Below are 24,497 nucleotides of genomic sequence, written 5' to 3'. Positions count from 1 at the left end.
GGTGAAGTGATCTAGATGCTATATGTATTATTACATATGTATGTATGTAATAATGTGTCAGTGAAACTACAAGTGTGTCTTGGAATTCCTTCAGGATAAAAGGGGTTCTCTGAATGTAAAATGTTGTGAAGTTCTATATTATTAGTATAAATGGACTCAGAAGAAGGAGAACCTAAATGTCATAGGTCAGTCCGTGCATTCCCTATGGGGATTCATTATCTTACTGGGAACACTAGACCTGCAGAGCTTTTCTGGTTTGTTTTTGTTTGTTTCCCCATAGAGAAGAGTCCTTTAAAACAAAAGCTGAACACACTACACTGTGCTAAGTTGCTAAGTTTTCTTCCCTGTTTCTCTATACAACCCATATTCACCATGAAATAATGTATTCGAAATATGCAGCTATTGTGCACTTGCCTGAAAATCAAGGTATGTGTAATCACATGCATGTATGAATTGTCAATATCTATTCTTTTAGTTAATGGTGGAAGCAGAGTCATGCATAACAAAGCTTCTACTTTATCATGCATCTGGTTAAGGCCAATTCTCATATATCCCGGAAATATACTGAATGAAAGGAAAGCCAACCTGGAATTAAAAATCTACTGAGGATCATTCGCCAACTGGCCAATCCAAATATGCACACTCTTTACCCCTTTATACCTTCTTTTTCACAGTTTGACCCTTTTTATACTTTCTTTTTTACCTTTAGGGAAATGACTTGAGAATCAGCACAGCCCAAGATGAGGTGTATCTACAACCATATGAAGAACATATTCACGTATTGTCACTTAAGGAAGAGTTGTTTACTACACATGGCACAAACTTCCCTGTCAGTAGAAGAGAGTTTATGACGGTGCTTGCGAGTCTGAAGAGAGTCCTCATACAAATCACCTACGGCCCTGGGGTGGAAGCCATCTTCAGGTAAACTCAAGAACTGCATCTCCCAGGGTTGGCACGTGTCTTTGGAGCAAACATGCATTTGGTAGAAGAGTGACTTTGAAGATCTGTAGGTTTCCTTCAAATAGTAGCTAAGAATCGAGCACTAGTTTTGTGAAAAATGTTTTTATTAAAGCTTTGAAATTTAAATGCCCAGAAGGAGTGTGGCTTAGCTCTTTTCTAGTATTGATGATTGCTTCATAGTTTGGCCAGAGCATGTGATTTAAAAAAAAAAAAATGATCCATAGTCTGAGAAATTCTATACTGGAAAAGAAAGTCTCCATTATGATGACTCAGATTGTGGGAAACTAAATATAACTCTGGAATAGTCATATTTGGAAAGTGGTTTGTAAAGTGTTTTCTTCCAATTAATTAATTAACTAGTTTCTAACTTAATAGTATAGAGTTTACAATAAGAAACCTAAGGGCTTTCATCTAAGTAATCACAAGCCTCTTTATAAAAGACTCTATTGGCCGCGTGATGTAAAGAAAAGAGTGTGAGCTTTGGAGCCAGCCTGACTAGGAAGTGAGTGGATTCAATTGCTTATTTTATGTGTGACCTTTGGCAAATGATTGGTCCTTGTGGAAACTTAGTTCCTTCAAGTGTAAAGTGGAGATTATAGTGTCTACCTTTCAGGGTCTGTTGGGAAAATTATATGTGACACTTATGGAAAGTGCTCATTATGTAGAATTAGTTGTTTTCCTTTTTTTCAGTTTTTTTTTTTTTCTTTAAAGAGAGAACTTTTGACTGGAACCGAACATGCTTGTAACAGACTATAGGCTGCTATGCTTTCCTTTTTTTTTTTTTTTTTTCAGATTTATTTAAGAGAGAGAGAGTTTATGAGTGGGGGAGGGGCAGAGGGAGCAGGAGAGACTTTCCGTGAGTGGGGAGCCCAGTGGACTCCATCCCAGGACCCCAGGGTCATGACCTGAAGCCAAAGGCAGATGCTTCACTGATTGAGCCACCCAGGTGCCCCTATGCTTTTAATTTTAAAAACACTGATATATTTATCCAATGAAATGTAAACTTCAGTACATCAGAATGAGGATTTTCCCCTTCTCCTTTTCTGCTCTAAGAATACATGATAGAATGGCAACTTCCCCCTAAATGAGATTAAATTAGATGATGACCCATGAACCAAAACTGACAACATGACATAATCAGAGTCAAAGCAACGTCTCCAATACTGGCTTACCTACAGGAGACTTGTTTTTCGTTTTGTTTTTGTTTTTGTTTTTGTTTTATGTTGCTGCTCCCCCACCCGCATCATTCGCTCAGGCGGCCTCCTTTGTCTTTCACTTGTACTGTCTCAACTACGTGTGATCATCATTACCATCTCCCAAAGGAGGGGACTGCAGATTCATAAACAGAACTATTGTCAGACAGTGTACCTCCTTTGCATAGGCAATTCTGCTAGAAGCTGGGTTAAAATGCCATGAAGATGTGAAGCAGCACTTAGGAATTAATTATGTTTTCTCCCATTTAGTAAATAGAGATTGCCATCATGTTTAAACAGCACAGAGGGATGAGTCCTCTGGCTTTCAATATGAATGACAACCAAATTGACGAAAGGTGGCTAGGGGGCTTATTTATTTTTGTCAGCATCGCTTCTCAGACTAGTTAATCCAAAGGCATTTCCTCCTGATTTATGTCAGATAATTTCCGTGTCTACCCATCAAAATCATCGGTTTCATTCGAAACCTTTGGAAGTGTCCCCATAGATGAGTGACGTGTTCACAGAGCAAGGGTATGCGAGTGACAGGGGGCAGGGGAGCTAGGTGGCTGCTTAGTGCAGCCCACGTCATCTAAAAGCACTGTCCTTCAAGAAGGAAGAGCCAATGTCAGATATGAAACTCTTAACCCATTTCAGGTAAGCAGAAAATCAGCATAAATCCCGATTCCGTGAACTTGTTATATTTTATTTATCTCAATCTACAAGTGGATTGAGTCATATTTGTAAAACACCACTTGAATTGATTTCGACTTGCCTTGCACAGTAGGCTTCCGACTTGGCATCCAGTTTGTATGTAAGTGCAAGTGAATTGAAGTTATCCAACACAACTTCGTGTTTGGGTGTATTTAAGGAAGATTTACTTCCACTGTAGTTCTCAGCCCTCGGACTTGGCTTCCTCCAGCTGTGTGGTTAGAGGGAGATGAAGAGTGGAAGGAGAACTAGCCTGCAGGTCAGGATTTTGACTTCTGTTTTCAATTCAGCTATTTAATAGTTGTAAACATAAGTGTAGCTTTGACCTCCTTGAATTTCAATCACCTCGGCTGTGAAATACAGAGGAGGACAATTGCCTTGCCAACTTCAAAAGGTCACCAAGAGAATAGAATTAGAGGACTGCGAAAACATTTTGCTAATGGCAAACAGGAACACAGATCGGAAGCATTTCCAGCCGACCTTAGTCACTGCAAGCAATAACATTGTCTCCAAGTACCATTAAGACCTTGGAGGCATCTAGGATAGAGCACACAGGGCTAGTTCCAAGATTGTGACAGTCTTTGCTGTCATTCTTTTCCAGAATGCTGAGAGGCTCAGACAATAAGATTAATTGGTTTCTTTTTCATTGCTCTCATTGGTGAGATGAAGATAAAAACAGAAAAATGCAGCCTTCTTTTAGAAGTGTAAGAGAAATCAGCTTAACCAAATCATGCAGCTTTCTCCTTTAAATTCTCTAAACCTTGGATTTAGTAGCACCTTTGATATTTAACTCAAGCAAGGAGTCTGTTCAGCTTTTCTTAATATCTATTAGGTATTAACTCTGCAGGTTTTTTTCTTTTACCGTATGGCAGACATTAGTGTAACTCATCAAATTTCCAGTCTCCTCCTTCTAAATTTAATTTTATCATTCATTCATTCATTCATTCATTCGTTTGTTTATTTATTTAAAAAATCTTCATTGACGTACAGTTGGCATAGATTATCGTTAGTGTCAGGTGTAGAACATAGTGATTCAACAATTATGTACATTTCAAAATTCTCACCTTGAGAAGTGTGGTTAACCATCCATCACCATACAAAGTTATTAGAATATTATTGACTATATTCTCTGTGCTATACATTTCATCCCCGTGACTTATTTATTGTATAACAGAAAGTCTGTACCTCTTCATTCCCCTCGCTTATTTTGCGTATCCCCTACCTTCCTTCCACTCTGACGACCACCTCTTTGTTCTCTGCATTTATGAGCTGGTTACTGTTTTTGTGGTTGGCATTTGTTTGTCTGCTTGTCCCTTTGCTTTGTGTTGCAGATTCCACATATAAGTGAAATTATATGGTAATTATCCTTCTCTGTCTGATTTATTTCGCTTAGTGTAATACCCTCTAGGTCTTTCCATATCATCACAAGTGACAAGATCTCATTCTTTGTTAAGGCTGAGTAATATTCCATTGGGTGTATATATCACATCTTTTTTATCCATCCATATATTGTCAGACATGTAGGTTGTTTGCACCTATTGGCTGTTGTAAATAATGTTATGATAAACATAGGGGTGCACATATCTTTTTAAAGTAGTGTTTTGTTCTCTTTGGGTAAATACCCAGATCCAAACTCCTCCTTTTGTGGTATTACATTTCCCTAACCTCTGAGGGTAGGGGTGGTCATATGACTTAGTTCGGCCAATGATATGTGAGCAAGAGTGATTCTCCACCCTACTCCACCCCGACACGTGCACAAGAAAAGCACTAAATTGCCAGTATGAGATTCTGGAGCTTATCCAACTTATGAGAAGATAAAGATTACCTGAAATACTGACAGCATACAGTAGAGGTCAGCTGCCCTAAACAGTCACCCAGACCTGTGGGGGATTTTATGAGTAAGCTTTTCTTTTAAGCCACTAAGAATTTGGAGTTGTTTGTTACCACAGCATAACTGAACCCCCATCATGACTTTATCATGATACACCCCATGTGACTTCTTTATTGCTTGAAAATGAATTCAGAATTGTTTCAAGGCAAGATATATTCATATGACTTTTTAGAGTAAAGGTGTGTTGGGGCCTTTGCACCAAAAGTATTGCACAGAACTTATGTAACAAATAATCTAGAAAAACCCTTGTAAATAAAGAGAGTCTCTTGATGATTAGGTAATAGGGTTGATAGATGCAAAGTATGCATCTACCGTTTGAAATTAATGATACAGGTAACCATATTTTGAAGAAATTATCATTTTAGGCCCTTAAAAGTTAAAAAACAAAACAAAACATGGAACTCACTAGGCCTTGGGCTCTTGGTGTTTCCTCCCCATTGTCTTCGACTATTTGCCAAATCAATTATGTAAATACTGGATTCATTCAGTCTGCCAACATTTACTGTGTGCCTTCTACGTATATCTTTCTAAGTCTCAGTTTCCTCTCCTGTAAAGTGGCAGAAACAAAACCTAACTTTCAAGATTGAAGGCGATGAGAAAATGATGTACCAACAACACCTGCTGTGCTGTGCTATCTAGCAATATATTGGGAGGAAACGTAGGGTCACAAGATGATTATTGGTTTTGGAGTCATGCTTGGGTTTGAGTCTGTGCTGCACTGTCTGCTAACTGCATTATATTGGACACAGCACTTCTTTGAGTCTCAGGTTCTTCATTTGTCAGTGTGGACAATAACAATTACACATTACCTTCACTCATAGTTAAATGAGATATCTGTCCACCCCCATTATAGTGCACAGAAGATAGCAGACGCTTGTGAGCAGTGATGATTATGATGTGGTCATGTTAGGCTAGGCAAAAAGGACATGAATGATGGATGAATGATCACTGAGTTGAAAAAAGGCATACTCCAGGTTGGAAGGCAGACATGTACATTTACGGTAGTAGAGTAAATAGTGCATTGGAAATGTGCGCAGTACATACTGGTAGAGCTACCAAGGAAGAGATGAATTATTATATTAGCATTAAATATGTTTATGAATATAATGTGTTTGAATATAATGTTTATATAATGTTTAATATAATGTTCAGATGGGTCACTCAGACATTGCTGGGCTACTAAATGATTCTTCGCCTTTTTAGGAGTGGAGTAAAATTTATCAGTTCCCCCTGAGTGATACTTGATGGAACTTCTGCAAGATAGAGACTACAGGAAGTTCTGAGTCATCATCTTATGTTTTGACAGAAATGAAATAGTACAAAGGACCTGAAACAGCAATAAAATTTTCATCTCTGGTGGTTAACCTTAAAGTAACATTTGTTTTAGTAGAATTAAATGGATACCTTCAATTAAAAAAAAAAAGATGAATAGAAGAAAAAATTATTTAAAAGGATTTACAGAGTTCTTATTGTTTAAAAAATAATTTATTTTATATATTATTGTTATTATTTTAGTAAAGTTTAACCCATCTAACTCTAGTGGAAATATAGTGAAACAAAAACATTGAGAACAATCTTTAATCAGTACCAGGACAATGTTTCAGATGTGACTCTGATTTTCAGTAAAAGCTTACATAATTATGTCTTTTCTCTTCATCATCTTACCTGTATTTCCAAGTCATAAGAATAAGGGGAAATATCTAGCTAAAGCAGGAGACTTAGTTGACAAATCTTTGATAGTTCATGCACTTCTAAAATTTAGTACTTTATTACTCCCAGCAATATGTATTTAAATGAATGCAGCCTGGTATCAAGAAAAGAATGTGTCCATATTGAAGGGGAAAGAAAAAAACCACTGCAGCCTTCTTTATGAGTAACACTTAAAACTGTTAAACACATTAAAATCCCATTTACCAACAGAAGAACCTGATGAACATTGGGTCTGCCCGGTGAATACTAATGTGGAATATTGCTGGGAAAGATGTTTGGTTGAAATTTCTCATAGCTCAGAATGGGTACATAGATTAAAGAGAAACACATCTGTTGTTTGAAAGACAAATGAAATTTGGCAATTCATTGAAAATATTTTTGTTTTTGTTTTGTTATGTTTTAAATTGTTCCTTAAAGTAGTCAATTACTTACTTTTCTATTTTGAAACATTCCAATATCCAATTTTATGTTGAAAAGCCTGGGACTATATACACCATTGATCAGTCTACTGTTTAGTAAATTGTGACCATCTTTTATGTGATAATAAACTAGTATAGCAATAATGAAGTCATCTAATTCTGAAATTAAAGTGATCAGAAATCTAAGTGAATCTTGTGACAGTCCATTAATTGCAGGCAATAAGATGTCACAGTTCATTCAGATGAGTTCTGACCTCTGACCCCAAGATCTAACTCCAACATTTTTCAATTTATTTATTTTTTTGCCAGATCAAACAAGTAATTTGTCTTCTACTTATCTGACTTTATTCATCTGGATGTGGATACTAGGCTTTAATGTATCATTTATCTGGGAGTATGTGTGTCAGTGTTTATTAGATAACTACATTCCATTCACCCATTCACTGACCAATCCATTCATCTGTTCTTGCATGTATGTTTGTGGATAGTCTTGTATCCATACGTTCATCTGTTCATCTACCTGCTATCCATCGATCCATTCATTTATTCAACAAAAGCATATTGAGCATGTGTTGAGATGATCTGGCTAGGTATATACATGACCCAACTTTGTTTGTGAGAAGGAGCTCATAAGCCCATGTTGATACAAGCAAGTACTCTCCTTACTTTAGTAACTCAAACCCTATGTTGTGGTGTATTCATACAATGGAATATTACTCAGCCATAAACACTGATACATGCTACAACATGGATGAACTTTGAAAACATTATGCTAGCAGAGAAAAGTCAGACACAAAAGGTCATGTATTGTATGATTCCATTTATATGAAATATCCAAAATTATCCATGATAAATCCATGGAGATAGAAAGCAGACTCCTGGCTTACCAGGAGCTGGGAGAAAGGCTAAAATAGGAAGTGACTGCTTAATAGATATAGGTTTTTCCCATGGGGTGTTGAAAATGCTTGCAACCAAATAAAGGTTGTAGTTGCACAACATTGTGATGTACCAAATGAACACATTAAAATGGTTAATGTTATGTTAAATGAATGTCACCCCAATGGGGAAAATGTTGCCAATGATACCTCTTGTACAAGTTTATTTGGTGGGGGAGAAATTACAAATTAGAGATTTTCCTAAAAATTTCTTTGTAACCTGAACACTGTGAATGAGTGATTTTTTAACACTTCCCAGTTTAGGACCTTCTACTAGGTTGTCCAGGTTGTACCCCCAGAGAAGAAAGCATTCAAGAAATAGTGTTCAATGAATTAATCTGTACCTGAAGATAAATCCTTTGTCTTTAGAAGATGCCAGTTAGCATTCAACAACCTAAGATGATTGCATCCAATTGCTTTGGTTTTTCTTTTCAATTTTTTGAGTATGTCTGAGGTTATACACATTCCAAGTTACTGTCAAGTGTCCAGGACTAATAAAGTGAAGGTAAAAACAATGAGGATTTTAATTACTTTTTAAAATTTTAAGTAGGCTCCCTGCCCAACATGGGGCTTGAACTCACAACCCTGAGATTAAGAGTCTCATGCTCTACCAACTGAGTCAGACTGGTGCTCCAAAACAATAAATATTTTAGAAATGCATTAGTTCAAAAGCTTACGATTTGGTTAAAGGTTGTTACACTTGAAGATACATTAAATGAGCCCATTAGTTTTGTTTTCTGGATCGATTAAGCACAGATTCCCAAATCTTGGGAAATTGATAAATGTGCCCCTTGATAAATGTGAATCACCCATTAATAAAAATATACCACCACTCTTGCAAAAATGCAAAAATTGGTTACATCTTTCTTTTGGTTAAAGGATGGTGCATAATGTGTGTTATGGCAGGTTACCAATCATTTTAATAAATATCACTAATCAAAAAATATATATATCACTAATCAATAGCAATCAATTTGTGCCCTTAGAGTTTATTTTAAATTTGTTTTATTTTTAGTATGTTAAAATGTCAAAAAGCTAGATTCGGAGATAGAAGTAGTATTTCTTGTAGTACTCATGTAGACATTTTCCATCCTGTCTCAACAGTCAGTGAGAATATGTTAATAAAGGTTCACCTGAATAGTTCAGTGGTTGAGCGTCCGCCTTCGACTCCGGGCATGATCCTGGGGTCCTGGGATTGAGTCCCACATCCCACTCCCTGCAGGGAGCCTGCTTCTGCCCCTCCCTGTGTCTCTCCTCTCTCTCTGTGTCTCTCATGAATAAATAAATAAATAAAATCTTTAAAAAAAGTATATGTTAATAAAATGCCTAGTATTTAATAATCACCTACTATGTGTTATGTATTATATCAAGAACTTTCTATTCATTATTTCCTTTAATTATTTAATCAAGCTTATGATGTATGGACTCATATTATCTTCATTACATAGGTGAGACTATTGAAACCAAGAGAAATTAAGTAATTTTTCCTAGGCTATAGGACTGGTAAATGTCAGAGACAGAATATAAATCTTGATCTGTCTGCACTCCTGAGTCTGTGTTCATAACAATGAAGCTTTTAAAATTTCTCTTATTAGAAAAAATGGGAAAAAAGCAATAAGATACCAATAACATTTATTTAAATTGTTAATTCATATTAGTTTGCATATTTTTAGAAGGTAATACATGTGGGAAATACACATATAATGTACATATACTCCTCTTATATAAATGGAAAGCAAATATAACAGCATTTTTCAATTTGGCCAAACCAGCTCTTCCCTAAAATAATGAATGACACCAAATCACTCTGTTAAAATCACTAGATTATACAGAAATGCTGATAAAATAAAAACCGGAGATACAGAGAACAATGTGTTCAATTTAGGCCAAAAACAAATTAAGAAAATCGTTTTAAGTAATTCAACTGAGCATTTGAAGTTTCACTTTTACCTACCAATGTGCACATTTGTTTCTGAGAAAAAAGAAATCAAAATAACTTTTTTTTTCTTTTATCTTCCCTTCCCTTCCAGTTTAAAAAGCTCGAGCTGGATATTAATATTGTCTTCTTTTGATTTTCTAGTTTACATGTTAAAGTGAGTCAAACAGTCATGTGAATGTTTTCTCTTTTAAAAATACCTTCAACTACATTATTTTAAACTATCTCCCCCCAAAAAGAAAATCAAAACACATAGCTAAAACCCAAGAGCCGAGCAAGATTATTCTCGTATCTTTGCAGCATTTGATATGATGGTGGTCGTGAGCACTTTTAACGGACAGACTTTATCTAATACAGTGAATGACGAGAGCATCAAGTTATGGATATTTGTTGGCCTTCTTTCTCCACATACACAGTTTACCTATATTTATGTCCCTATTACTCTGCTATTCCTCAAGCTATGTGATACCAAAGAGTTTGCCTCTTAACCATCTTTTTCTTCCCACTGTAGGTTAGGCTCTGTTGGCCTGGAGTCCGCGGTCCCCTATCCTACTGACAGAAGCATTGCAGCAGCGGTGGAGGTTTGCCAGTGTCCACCTGGATATACTGGCTCCTCTTGTGAAGTAAGTTTGCAAGAGTTAATCCTCAGTGCAGTCCATGTTCCTTCAACATTGCTTTCAATAAACTGTTTTAAAAGTAGTTTAGCTCTTTCATCAATGATTGCACGAATAAATAATAGTGTTTTCCTTAAAGAAGAAACTTGAGTGTCTGCCAAAAATCACGGCCTTCAAATAGAGTACTAACATTATGTCATCTTGAAATTATGTTTCTGCTTTGGATATTTTACCTTACTCCAGCTGAAAATCTGATGTTTTCTTATGTGTTTATTTCCTATGTAGTTGGTTGATAAAATAAGATGAATGATAGAGAATAATATTTAGTATTTCAAAATAATTTCCCTTCATTTCTATCTCTGTAATTATGAGGAACTAGCAATATTTTCCCCCCTTTCCTCTGGTCTTTAATCTTGTGTATCATGCTCTTTCTCTGCTTCATTTCTAAGAATACCAAACTGCAAGCATCTGAAGGTTACAATCTCCAAAATGTCAAGAATATATGAGGAAGAAATACCTTGATCTGAAATATTTCCTACGTCTTTGATTTGCTTAGCACCTAAGATTTGAGATAATTATTATTACCCCAATATTCTAGATTCATAGTGAGATTAACATGTCTTACTTAATACTGCAGCATGTCATTTTAAGGTAATAATTTTAATGTACTCACAGATTTTTTTTTTTTAGGTAGTTTGAAATTGGTTTGAGTTGAAACCGGGTCAAAAATTATAAACACCATTTTCCTGATAGAGGACATAGCTTGCAGATAAATAGGAGCTTAAATTCTTTAAAAATGGTGCCTTTAAGGAATCATTTGAGTGTACCGAGACGTTCCACTTCAACACACTATACCATTATGCCATTTATAGAAATACTCTAGGCATTGCTTTGTCAGTTATTTTGTACTTTAAAATAATGCATGCTTTTAGAGGATACACAGGATTTAGAGTCATATTCATGACAAATATGTTTTCTTTAACTAGGCACAGATTCAATTATGTAGAAATAAAACCAAATGAAATTCATTGAGATACTTGCTTTTCCAAAATTCATCTAAAGAAGAGAAAAATAATTGTGGAAATAATTTTGTTATCTTAACCTAACTTTGATTTTACATATAAAATAAAACATGCTGTATTTGATGAAACATATTCTTTTATTAAGAGTCTAGTAGGTTTTATTCAAGCCAGAAAGCTCCCTTTGAACCTTTCAGTTCCTATTTCAATTGGAATAATTAATACCTTGATTCTATTCTTGCTTTAATACTTATCCCCCCATTCGTTATTCCCTGTACTCTCTTAATCTTTATGAGTTCCAAATGCCCATTGATATGAAATTGGATATTAGAATTGTTCAATTGGCTACATTTTTTGTTTCTTCTTTCCTTTCTTCAAAAATATTTATTGTGAATCTTTGGTAAATTCTGTACTAACTGCTGAGGGGATTATCTAGAAGATTTCATCATAATCCCTATCCTTAAAGAGCTAACAGTCTGTTTAGGGAGACAGAACAAATATCTTTGAAAAAATGGATCACAGCACTATATAATTAAGGAACTGGTAAGTGGTACAGAGCATAAGTACAATGATCATTCAAAGAGGTGAGCAGTTCTGGTAGAGCCCAGTATCACTGGAAGTATCCTGGAGTAGAGAAACCCCAAACTGGATGCTAAACCATGGTGACAATTAGGTAGGAAGAGAAGAGCATGGGAGAGTCAAAACAAAGAAACAGGAGGGAAAATAAAAACTTCCTGTGACTCTCACACAATAATTATTTGATAAATAAAGGTGTCCTGAAGCCCATTAAAGAATTTAATTGAATAAGAGACAAAGAATTCTGGAATTCCAGGACTTCTCTGTGATTTCTTCATTTTTTTCAACAATTCCTGCTTTTCCTTGTCAAAATGTCGTCTCTTTAGACTTGTTATTATGCATCCCTATCCTTTCCTGATTTCATTTGTTTTTTACTGAGTTCATATGGCCAGTCCTTCTAGCTTTGCTATCACCAATATCCACAAACCACTTTAAAGCTGAGTAAACTACAAAGACCAGAATGTTAATTCTCAGTTGCCAAAAAACAGGTAAAACCACTCATTATAATATCATTCTTTTTTACTTTTTTAGCCCATAATGTTGATTTGAAATCTTTTTTTCTCATTTCTACTCAACTTCTTATAAATCCCTCCACGGTTTATCTCTCAAATATTTTCTTACTTTCCTAGTACCATTATAATTCATTTTACTTCACAGGTGAGTCAGGTGAGGAAGTGAAAACAGAGTGGAGTCCTGAAAAAAGAAGTATTTTAATTCAAATCTTAGTTTTCTTTTCTATATGATGAGAATAACATTATCTTCTGGAAGTGTTCATATACTTGTTTTTAGCTAATAGATACCGATAATCCTGTATATTGACACAATCGAGACCCTTGACATGGGTGATAAGGTAATGAACAATACAGATGGTCCCTGCCCTCAAGGATATTACATCTGGTGGTGGGCTAGACAATATGCCAAAGAGCAAATTTAAATAAATGTAATAAATGCCGTGAAGAAGATTAACAAGGTATCTTGATAGAGCTACTAAGAATGTGTGTTGGAAGAGTAGATAAGAGGGGCTACTTTATGAAAGGTTGTCTGGAGTTGCTTTCTGAAGTGATAACATGTAATCTGAGTGTTGAAGAATGGGAAGAGTCAGCTACATAGAAGAAGCTGGAAGTGGATGAGGAAGGAGTAGAAAGGAGCTGGAGTCTGCAAGGACCTGAAAGAGGGCAAGGGTGCCTAGAGCTTAGCAAGCAACAGAGAGGGTGGCATGAGATGTAATTAGAAGAGCCGGGCCATTCACAGCTTTGCCTACATTATAATAATTTGGGATTTTATTCAAAGTACAATGGACAATCGTGAGAATACTTGAAGGTGGGTAGTGCCATGACCTGAGTTTTATTATTGGAAAAAGTCTTTATGGCTACAGTCTGAAGAACATAATATAGGAAGGCAAGAATGAGAGGAAGACTAGTTAATGGGCTACTGCGGTAGAGCATGCTGCTATGGTAGTGGTAGGATACGCTGTTGTGGTTTGTTTTAGGCTAATGGCAGGGGATGTAGAAAGATACGACTTTACTCTCTATGTATTTTGGTAGTAGAACCAATAGGATTTATTGATAGATTACTTACCAGGGGAGAGTTTAAAGAACTAAGAAGTTTAAGAATGAGTCATAGATTACCAGCTTGAGTAATTGGATGTAATGTCACTTATTGAGCTGGGGAAGACTGGGGAGGAATGGCTGTGGGGAGAGGATGGAATCAATATTACATTTTAGAAATACTGGGTTTGGAAAGTGTAAATTATAGGTGTCAATGTACAATCAGAATATGCAGGTCTTGAACTTAGAATATTTGTGTGGTCTAGAGATATGTATTTGGAAGGCATCATAGACTATGGGGCTGAATAAAATTGCCTAGGAGACAGTGTGATGAGAAAGAGAAAAATGATCAAGCTCCTAGGAGCTCCTGACAATAAGAAGCTGGGTCAAAGCAGGGGAGAAAGCAAAGACCTAGGGCAGAAATGTGGGGACTGTGACATCATGGAAATTGAAGAAGAGGAAATTTGAGGGAGAGAGGAGTCAACTAATCCATGTGTTGATGAGAGGTCAGGTAAGGTGCAGTCATGGAATTGTCTACTGGCTTTGGCTACCTGGAGTGTGGTGACATAGCCAACGTCAGTTTTAATTGAGTGGTGACAGCACAAGACAGAGTAGGGTGGAATGAACCATGAGAGGGAAGGGAGGAAGAAAAGACTTTTTTAGTACTGGAAAGAAAAACAGGTAGGTAACTGGAAAATTATGGGATATTAAGGAAGTAATTTTGTCACTTTTGTTAATCTTTGGTCGGGTTTCTAGATCATATTTTTGAGCTGATAGTAGTGATCTAGTAGAAAAGAGAGCTATTACTGATGCAGGCCAGAGAGAGTAGTGGAAGGACAACAGATAGTGGAGTGCAGATTAGGAGTGTGGTGATGCTCCCTGAGAGGAGGAAGGATTCCGCGCTCCCACCTCACTATTCCAGGGAGTGTGACAAATGGAGATATTGCAGATGCTTTTGGACTTGATGAAGATGTGGTATGAGTAGTGCATCTGCAGAGTATAAAGAAAAGCTTACTCAGGACAATTCTATGAATATTTGACCTGAAAACAGTAAATCAGCCCTCTCCCTGTTATCAACACATTTCATTTCTGCCCTCTTCTGGGTCTGCTGCTTCACCAATTTTTAGGAATACATATCATAGAAGGGAATTTCTTCCATGACCAATCTGGGGTGGCAAAAAATTCAATGAGGAGAAATGATAAGAAAGGGATAAAAAGTCAACAACTTTTTTGTGCTGCCCAAATAAAGAAGAAAGTCATTTTTGCTTTCCTTTCACATGTGAAGTATCAGCAGATCCTTTTTATGTGTTTGTTATTGATGTTCAAATCTAAGAGTCTTCATACCCTGCGGCAGAAAGAATGTTTCCAACAGTACACAACACAATTCTATATACTTTATTACTTCAGTGGTTTCTGTCATTTCCATTTTGAACTGGAGAGAAAAAAAAAAAGGGCCATTTCATGATATATCATGTTACGGTTAACCATCCAGAAATATGATAAATCATCCACAAGAGGCTCTCCTAACTTGAGAGGGAACACAAGCTCCTAGAGGGCAGCCCCCCTTATTTTGTGTCCCATACAGGGTGTAGTCAGTGCCGTGGAAGGGAAACGTCCTTAAGGGGGCCAGTGGACCCAGAGCTGGCACCGACACAGCGTTATTCTAAGACCCGAACATTTTTTTAATCAGAATTCCATTTTTGTATAATAAAGTGTCCTGCACCTTACCAAGGAAGGGTGAATATAAGTAGAGGTTCCAGCAGAATAACGCAATACAATATCAAGGGAATATAGGGTGAATAAATCATGAACTGTTTTGTGCAAATTGGAGACACCTTGATAGGCGGTGGGCAACTGAGAATGAAAGACGTGAGTTCTTTACGTGTAGAAGTCGGCTGTGTCTGTGACCACGTGTAAGAGTGAGGCACCGCCTTTCTTCCAAATGATTGCAAAGTGACGGAGTTAAGGGTAAGGGAACCTATTCCAGAACATCGACATTGCTTGGGATGCCAGTAGGTGACCTCCTAGGCTGAGGTTCTCGGAAAGTCCTTCTATGTCTGCTGCCTTGTTCCAGTACTTTTCCTTCTGTTTTCCTGTCTGCGCTTTGTACTTTGAGACTATCACGTTTCAATTCTTTATATCTCTTCTTTATTTTACCATTTCAGAAGAGACAGCAAGCTAATGCTTCCTCTAATCTCATACCTGCCAGTAACGCTAAGGTCAGTACCAAGTCCCAAATGTCAGGAGGAAAACTGTGTGGCCATGTTTCCATAATGGCGACCCTGATGGGCGTGTGTGCTGAGTTTGCTACCTAAACATTTTCCTTTATCTGAAAAAAAAAAAAAAAAAACTCAAAAAAAAAACTCAAAAAAAAAAAAAAAGCCTGAGACTTGAAACCTCATCTTTTTCAGTCTTGTTGGCCTCGGCACAGGCGAGTTAACGGCACTGTCTTTGGTGGCATCTGTGAACCCTGTCAGTGCTTCGGTCATGCGGAATCTTGCGATGACCTCACCGGAGAATGCCTGGTAAGTGCCTCCTCCTCTGCGGAAGCTGATGGACGAGGCTGAAATCAGCTCGGTTGGCCCTGCTATTCGGTTACTACCTTTGGGACAAACACTGGAGTTAAGAAATGATTTGACGGAGAGCTTTATATTGAACTGAGTTGGAAGCTGAGAACGCTCCTTCGTATGTGATCTTCCTAACAAGTATTAGGACATGTTTACCCATAGTACCCCAAGAATTGAATTAGAATTAGATATAGCATAGTAGTAAAATAGAACTAATGACTGGGATACATATCTACTGTGAATATAGATGGCCCCAATCCTTCCCATAAATCTACGAGAAATAGATTACATTTCTATAACAGGACGTGATTTGTATCCCCCTAATGTGAAAAGCATAAAATATAATCTTTATAATAAACATAATTCAGTTTTTTTCCCACAGTGAAAAAAAATGAGGGCATGCTGCGTATTTTTTTATTTTAAAATTTCAACACTTAAGTAAAAACAAAATATCATATGTAGATTTAAAAATAATACCTATGTGCAATACATATTCCCCAGAGCTGCTTATCCCTTCTACAGGTAAGTTTGGCCTAAGCTCTGCAAAGGCCAGCACTTTCCATCCTGCTAAGAAGCCTCCGGATTGGAGGATATATGCTGCATAGACCGTTCTTTTTTTTTTTTTTCAAGATTTTATTTATTCATTCATGAGAGACATGGAGAGAGGGAGAGGCAGAGACACAGGCAGAGGGAGAAGCAGGCTCCCTGCAGGAGACCGACATGCGACTCGATCCCGGGACTCCAGGATCACTCCCTGAGCCAAAGGCAAACGCTCAACCACTGAGCCACCCAGACGTCCCTTCATAGACTGTTCTGATGAACCTCAAGAGCGTGTTGGTTTCGTATTGTCTGACGTGGCAAGAAGCTTGAAACAACACTTCTCGTTTCATTAGTTTTCCAGAAACACAATCTGAAACAGTGCCAGTTTAGGAGTCTATCATATTCTCATTTCCCTGTAGAATTTAAGGCAGACTCTGTTATTTCTGTTTCTAAATGTTCTCTCTCTTCCTCTTGCGCGATTCCCCGCCCCCCCACTTTTTTTGTCCACTTAAAAGCTTCTGGGAAAAACCCAAAATGAAAATTCAGGGCTCTTGTTTCAATACAGTTGGGCATTTAGGTTTATTGATGCTCTTTCTATTTTCTCTCTATAAGCTTTTGTTTAGTTGCTTTGCACTATAAAGCATGATAGCCTTAATTTGTCAATCAGTAGATTTTTCAAATGGCATTTTTATGAATAGAAAGACACAGCGATTTTCATTTTAATTATACCATAAGTCTTTTAAAATGTACCCTGGGAAAAATATTGAGTTACCTTTAAATATGTTGCTAACCTGCTAGGGGAACTATCAACCCAAAGCTGATATGGATGTGCTTCATTTAAACCTAAAAAAAAGACAAAATAAATAGATAACAATACCAGACTTCTAATGTTTCCAATAGTCATATTTCATGATGGATTGATTAGGATTAAATCAAATCATGCTGTTGGTCCATTTGGTTATGTGGTATTTCTAAGAATGGAAGCGTGTTTTTTGAATAAAATAGTTTCATTCAGCATAATTTGGGGAGGAAGAAGGGAGGGAGCAACAATTATTTGAGATCTTCTACTGATGGAACCTTGTTTACTGACTCTGTTTCATGGACAAAAAAATAGGAGGCCACCTTCAAATAACAGTGGGAATCTTAGGGCAACAATAGAAATCTTGTCTAGTAGAATCTGGTGTTTTCTGGGTTTTCCATTATAGCTGGCTAATATGTGATCGTGTAAGATATTTTCTGGAGACTTTCCAATGCCTTTAATCTGAAATGATATTGATAACTAAGTGCTAATATCCCATTTTGAGCATATTGGTTCTGATATGATCCACAGGGAAAAATATTTGAATGTTGCACATTAAAGAGAGTTTTAGGGTTTGCTTAACTTGCATTTTATCTCCTTTTTAAAAGTATGTATGTTTTTTCCACTACCATTAAACAGAGAATTTATGAAATTTACAGATAAACTGCTTTTTAATCAGCTTGGTTTGAAATATGATCAGAAAATAAATAAATAAATATGATCAGAAATTGACTGAAATACAGTTTTGATATCAGATCAAACTACCAGACCTCTGTTACAGTGTGGACCTATAGAGAAAAGGTCATTTTAACTCAAAGTACACTTGAAGTGACCCAGGAAACATTCAAAGCCACATGGGAAGATTGCTTACTTGTCCTTTCCTGTTGTAATTGTCACATGTGCTTTGAATGAACATCTTTATGGCAGGACACCTGTGAAAATAACCAGCCCATCAGAGTACACTTCTCATCTTTTTAGTTCTGATTTCCACTGTATTGTTGCCTAGTGCTGTTTTGGGCACAGTTGCAAAAACACTCGAATGTTAAGATTAATTTTATGATTTCCACTAAATGAGATGTGACATCAGTAAATATAAGCGACTTCTACATGTTCTTTTTCTTTTAGATCAGTAGTTAAAGAAAAGTAGGGTGTCTGGGTTATGCAAGATTTTCAGTGGAATTTTAGAGATGCCACTTGCAACATGATTAAGACCATCAATTTTATGATCTTATTTTTTTAAACCCCTAAGTCTTTGAAAGATACAATTTGATCATGTCAATATGCAAAGAATATTGCAGAAAATACACTATTTTTTAGTAATAGGCCACCTTAGTTAAGCTTGAAGACCGAAAGGAATTAATATGAAGATGAAATCAAAGAGGAAAGCCTTTTTCACGTTGATCCATGTTTTATACACTCCATCTTAATATGCTGTTATTTAGACAACTGTTAATAGTGAAGTTAGCCTCTGTGCTTTCTTTGAAAAAGGCTTGCTAAATGCATTTGAGAGAGAATGTAAAGTACCTTAAAGAAAAACCTATTTTCAAGTATCACCAGATACTAAAGAAATACCTATTTACTTGTAGTTGATGAAACTGTCATGGGATTTCAGAGCTTGAAAATTTCATAAATCATAGGCTTTAACTCTCTCATTTTATAGAATGTGAGAGATTCAGAGCGTTAAATGATTGGATTTTAATTTAGTATCTTCTACTCAATAAAAGAACTGTCCCTTTCCCCAAGGAATTTAACAAGCTTTGTTTAAAAAAAAAAAAAAAACATGTATTTGTGTGTTTTTAATTAAATCCATTTACTAAATGTAATTGAAATTAGCTTCTTTAAAAATATACTGATGTTATTTCAGACCTTTCATTGAATTAGGCTGGCCACCCTCGTGGTCATCCAGATTATTAAACATTTACTTTATCCTTATAATGAATTTATGTTTTAGCTGCTTCTTTTGCATATTAATTACTGATCATAAAAATAAAAATTTTTATTTACCCCTAAACTCTGATGAACACTTTTGTTTTTTTTTTTTTTTTTTAAAGATTTTTTATTTATTTATTCACGAGAGGCACAGAGATAGAGAGGCAGAGACACAGGCAGAGGGGAGAAGCAGGCTCCATGCACCGAGAGCCCGACGTGGGACTCGATCCTGGGTCTCCAGGATCGCGCCCTGGGCCAAAGGCAGGCGCCAAACCGCTGCGCCACCCAGGGATCCCCTGATGAACACTTTTGAACATGAGAAAAATATTATATTTTTCTATGGTTATAAAAATAAAAATGTATTTCAATGAGAATGAATCCATATTGGGTGATTCTTAAAAGGAATTAGATCCATTTTATTGTACTATTGGAGACAGAAGTTAGGTCTATATGATGCCAAAATATTAAAATTTATCAAGTTGTGCTATTGAAAGCTTTATAGACAACTCCAGTGTTTAGTTAACTGGAGTGTTCACCTTTCTACCAGTCTCTTGTGAACACAGCCTGAGTTGATAAGTATACTATAACTAATACGAAGAAATCTAGATATAAATTATTTTATTTTGATTTTTTTATTTTTGAAAAGAAACTGCAAAAAAATGCAGTTTCATTGTAAAAAAAAAAGTATTGGAGAAAAATTGTTATGGGCCTTGTGGTTTCATTACATATTGGTATATGTTTAGAAATCTTTCCATATTCTTACTGTGTAATTATGAGCCATGCAGGCCCCTCACAGGTATAATACACTAGTGCATTGTCCAAATCATCAGAGCCCACTGAGGTCCAAATTAATCTCTGAGGTAAGAGCATCACTGTCCCAGAGGATTTGTATGAGTAGCTACTGTTCTCATTAAATCTGCAGTTTTAAACTGAACAATTGACTTTTACCTAGAATAAGCTACAATTTCCACTAAATACATTATTAGGACTCTGTGACTATGCACATGTACACACATGCACAATTAGATGTATTTCCTTACTGAAAAAAAATGGAAAACTAACAGAAAAATAAAATAAGATTTGTATAATGAAAAAAATTATAAGGATGCCCAGGTGGCTTGGTGGTTGAGCCATCTGCCTTTGGCTGGGGTCGTGATCCTGGGGTTCTGGGACTGAGTCCCAGTCGGGCTCCCTGCTCAGCAGGGAGCCTGCTTCTCCCTCTCCTGCTCCCCCTGCTTGTGCGCCCGCTCTCTTTTTCTCTCTCTCTGTGTCAAATGAATGAATAAAATCTTTGAAGAAAAGAAAGAAAGGAAAAAATTATAATGAATTTCAGTTGTTTCTTTTTAAGCATGCATATGCTGAAACTGGCATGTAGTTTATAAGCTACGTATTAGATTAATTTTCAGTGCTATTTCCCAGCTGTAAAATTGACAATTTAATGGGAAAATTATTCTTTCTAACAGGGAAGAGACTCATAACCCTGTAGACCTGTTTTTGGTAAATGTTGATGCTTGAGACCAAAATAATAAACTCTGATGTGCATTTCTTCCTCAGAACTGCAAGGATCACACAGGTGGCCCACACTGCAATCAATGTCTTCCTGGTTTCTATGGTGACCCTAGTAAAGGAACCTCTGAAGACTGTCTGCCCTGTGCCTGTCCACTCAGTATCCCATCCAATAAGTGAGTAACAAACTTGCCTCTGTAATGACTTGGGCATCCCACTCTGCAAGCGCATTTTTGATACAGAATGCTTCTTTCTCTTGTCACACATAAATAAATAATAAATATATGCATGAATTTCTCTGGAAGGTAATATGAGTTTTTCTAAATATAAAATATTTAAAATTATGGCTATTTATTCTACAGAATTTTTAATATTTTAGTTCTAGTTGGTGATTTAATATCTAAGCAACAGAACTCAAATAGAATTTCTAAAGCAGCTATAAAGGGCAGACATATTTTATAGAGATGTATGTAAGTCCCCACATGTGCACACATACACACGTAAACTTGTATAGTAATAAAAAGACCACTGACACAGGCGTACCAGGCTGACTCAGTGGTAGAGCATGTGACTCTTGATTTTGGGCATGTGAGTTAGAGCCCTACATTGGGTGTAGAGTTTACTTAAAATAAAAAATAATTTTTTAAAAAGATCACTAATACGAATACTGCTCATTTGGGTCCCAGTCTCACACTTTATTTATGAACCTTGGACAAGTCACAAACTCCTAGAGAAATTAAAGTATGAGACCAATCTAGCTGACCTTTAGGTACCTATCCTATCCCTTGGTTATCATATGGTTTATCACATTATCATATGATGTCATACATATATATTATATATTATATATATATATATCCTACTAAAGCAGTTATACTGATAAGAATTATATTTAAATTATACGAATATTGAAATATGGGTGATATTTTATTTTGCATAAACTAAATTTTGAAAACATTTAATGAAACTTTAGACAATTTAGTTATCTTGTTTTTATTCTTTATTTTAAAAAAAATTCCAATTATTCATAGAACGATAACCTTGGAGTTTTCGAGAAGACTTTTAAGATATATTTTGTCGACCTCTTCCCCTTACCTTTTGAGGGAATACTCCCTTCCAACTGCTGTAATTCACATTCACTCCGAGTGCAGGGGCCAATACCTAAGCCAAAAACCTTGCATCATAAAGAGTTCTTATTTTAATGGGGCATACTATGTTGAACAAAAACCAGCCTTTTTGTATTAGTACAAAATTGTAAATAATGGTAATTTAAATAAAAGAGATCTTTTTGGAGACTCTCTAAAGGTAAGTTTTTAGTGCTTCCTCTGCCTTCTGCTGAGGTCATGATCCCCTCAGGCTCCCTGCTCCATGGGGCGTCTGCTTCACTCTCTCCCTCTGGCCCACCTCCCAGTCATGCATGCCTGCCCTCTCCCTCTCTCTCTCCCACTCAAATAAGCAAATCTTAAAAATCTTTTTAAAAAATCAGCAAACTCAGTGCTTAATAATATCTGTATTATATTAGGCACCTTCCATCTTTTTCTAAATGCTGTGATAATGCTTGAAGAGCTTACATTTTTAGTGATTTTTAAAATTTAATCTATCAGCTACAGTCTTTTAATATAAAGATGTTCTCAAATTGGTCATGTTTTGAGTGAGGTCTACCCCAAGACACCATGATGGAAAATGGTCTTTTGTAAGAGTCAATGAATACTCTAAGCTAAAGATTTAGAGAATAATTGTCACTAAGTTTAAAAGTCCTCATGGAAATTATGGTTTCTACTTTTCAGCCCACATGAAATCTTTATCTTCCTCACCCACAAAACTCCTACTTAGGAATTTTACACCTTAGTATTGGGTTGGGGGTGTGGGGAGAAAGAGAACTAATATTTGATTAAAACAGACTACTATATTCTAGGTATGACACTATACAGTCCAATAAGGTGGATATTATTACCCCATTTTATAGAGTAAGATAAAAGGCTCCAGTGGGAAAATAGCATTATGGAACCAATTCTAGAGCTAGAAATCCTTGATTTAAATGTTGAGTTCTTCTATACTTTCTAGCTGTGTAACTCTGAGAAACTGACTTAAACTCTCTGTGTCTCAGTTCTTTCATCATTAGTTGTGATAATAAGACCTTCTTATAGGGTCGTTGTGAGGATTATGTAAAATAAAGTATACCAAGCACTTTAAAAAAAGCGGATATGGATATGATGGATATGATGGATATCTGGATCCATGGTGAGTCTAATGAAGGACGATTATTATTAATTAACTTGCTCAGAGTCATTAAAGTATCAGGGTGGGAATCTTAAGTTTCAAATCAATGTACTTTCCAGTCTTCTGCAATCTACATTGAGGACTTTTTTTTTTTAAAGCACACTGAATTTTAAGGGATGTTAAAAGCAACTAAATGGGAAATTGGGTTAACATATGTTAGTGATCAAAACATTTCCAGAGTTTAGGGGATGAGGTTGGTTGGATGCAAAGCTGAAGATCCTTTGGCAACCAAGGGTGTCAGAGACGAGAAAGAAGGCAAAAGGGAAATCTACTGGAAAATATTAAATATAGGAGAGCAAGTTGAATTCCTTCATAATCTATGGTTAGTCAGCCATATGTTGGCCATAAATATGATAGGACCCTTGCTCACCGGTGTACTTGTGAAGGGTTAGACCAACGCAATGGAGAACCTGCTCATTCACTAGGGCTGAATGAAATTCTCCAGGACCATCCAATATACTCAAAACCCAGTGTTTTCCACTGAGGAAAACAGAAGGGTTCCATCTGGCCACTCATTTCTGTTGCGCTCCTTCTTAGGCAAAATATCCTAGGCACTAGCAGAGCTATCAATCCAGCAGAGCTGCCATTGATTGTATAATGTGAATTTTAGCCAAATACATCTGAGAATTATGTGATTAATTGGATATGTAGATCTTAGGGATCTATCCTCAAGTCTGACCAACATTACTAGAAATGCAGAGAGGCCATTAGGGAGAGAACTCTGCTTGGGTAATTACAATCATTCATGGCCCATCCTTCTCTGTTTACTGTGCTTCTACTTTAATTTTAATAATAAGTTCTAATTGTGTTCCAGAAAGAAAAGAGAACATGAGCATCACCATCTATCAGTGACAAAGTGACTGGGTCCCAATTCCAAGGATGGCATTCCCTTAAGTATATGTATTCCAGTTTGTATAATTATGCAGATCTTGATTTTAAAAAAGTAAATTAAGATGACTCTATAGCATCAGTGACACCAAGTACTTAGAGATCCTTTAATTTTTGAGATGTTTCACTTACATTAAATAATTATTGAATGATTAATAATTTTATCTTTAGAAGTAGAACTGAGATTAGAGTAGCAACCTGTTTTTTTTTATCATAATACTTTTTTTTATTACAATATCCAAAAAACTGAGTATGCAAGTTTAGGTCTCAAGATCCCTTCTTCAGTTGTAGGAATGTGCCATCTCAAGACTATATATTTAACCTATAAAGAAGTTCAAATGTGAAGAAAAAAGAAAATGCAGTTTCTTCATAAATATTCTGTGTCTCTTGCTACCAATCACATATTCTCTTGTAAACCCTGAAAAATTCCCTGTAAAGCAAATAATATATATAATATATTATAATATATGTATAATATAA

At 36.2% G+C, this 24,497-nt stretch overlaps 1 protein-coding gene across 2 annotated transcripts in view; it reads left to right on the top strand.

Annotated features, from left to right (window-relative positions):
* Nucleotides 1-24,497, top strand: part of LAMA2 (laminin subunit alpha 2) — a 580,166-nt gene that overhangs the window by 321,697 nt on the left and 233,972 nt on the right. The window contains exons 14-18 of one of the 2 annotated variants that reach the window (XR_012002712.1): nucleotides 710-921; nucleotides 10,264-10,375; nucleotides 15,674-15,727; nucleotides 15,920-16,033; nucleotides 20,898-21,025. Coding sequence is in view for 1 of the 2 variants with exons in the window: in XM_072764558.1 (XP_072620659.1) it covers nucleotides 710-921; nucleotides 10,264-10,375; nucleotides 15,920-16,033; nucleotides 20,898-21,025 (566 nt within the window). In the remaining variant the exon portion in view is untranslated. The remainder of the gene's footprint in view (nucleotides 1-709; nucleotides 922-10,263; nucleotides 10,376-15,673; nucleotides 15,728-15,919; nucleotides 16,034-20,897; nucleotides 21,026-24,497) is intronic. The other variant, XM_072764558.1, reaches the window with a different exon arrangement.

The sequence above is a fragment of the Vulpes vulpes genome, chromosome 1 (genome assembly GCF_048418805.1).
Source record: "Vulpes vulpes isolate BD-2025 chromosome 1, VulVul3, whole genome shotgun sequence".
NCBI lineage: Eukaryota > Metazoa > Chordata > Mammalia > Carnivora > Canidae > Vulpes > Vulpes vulpes.
The sequence above is the reverse complement of the archived record's forward strand: the minus strand, read 5'-3'. Positions and strand labels throughout refer to the sequence as shown.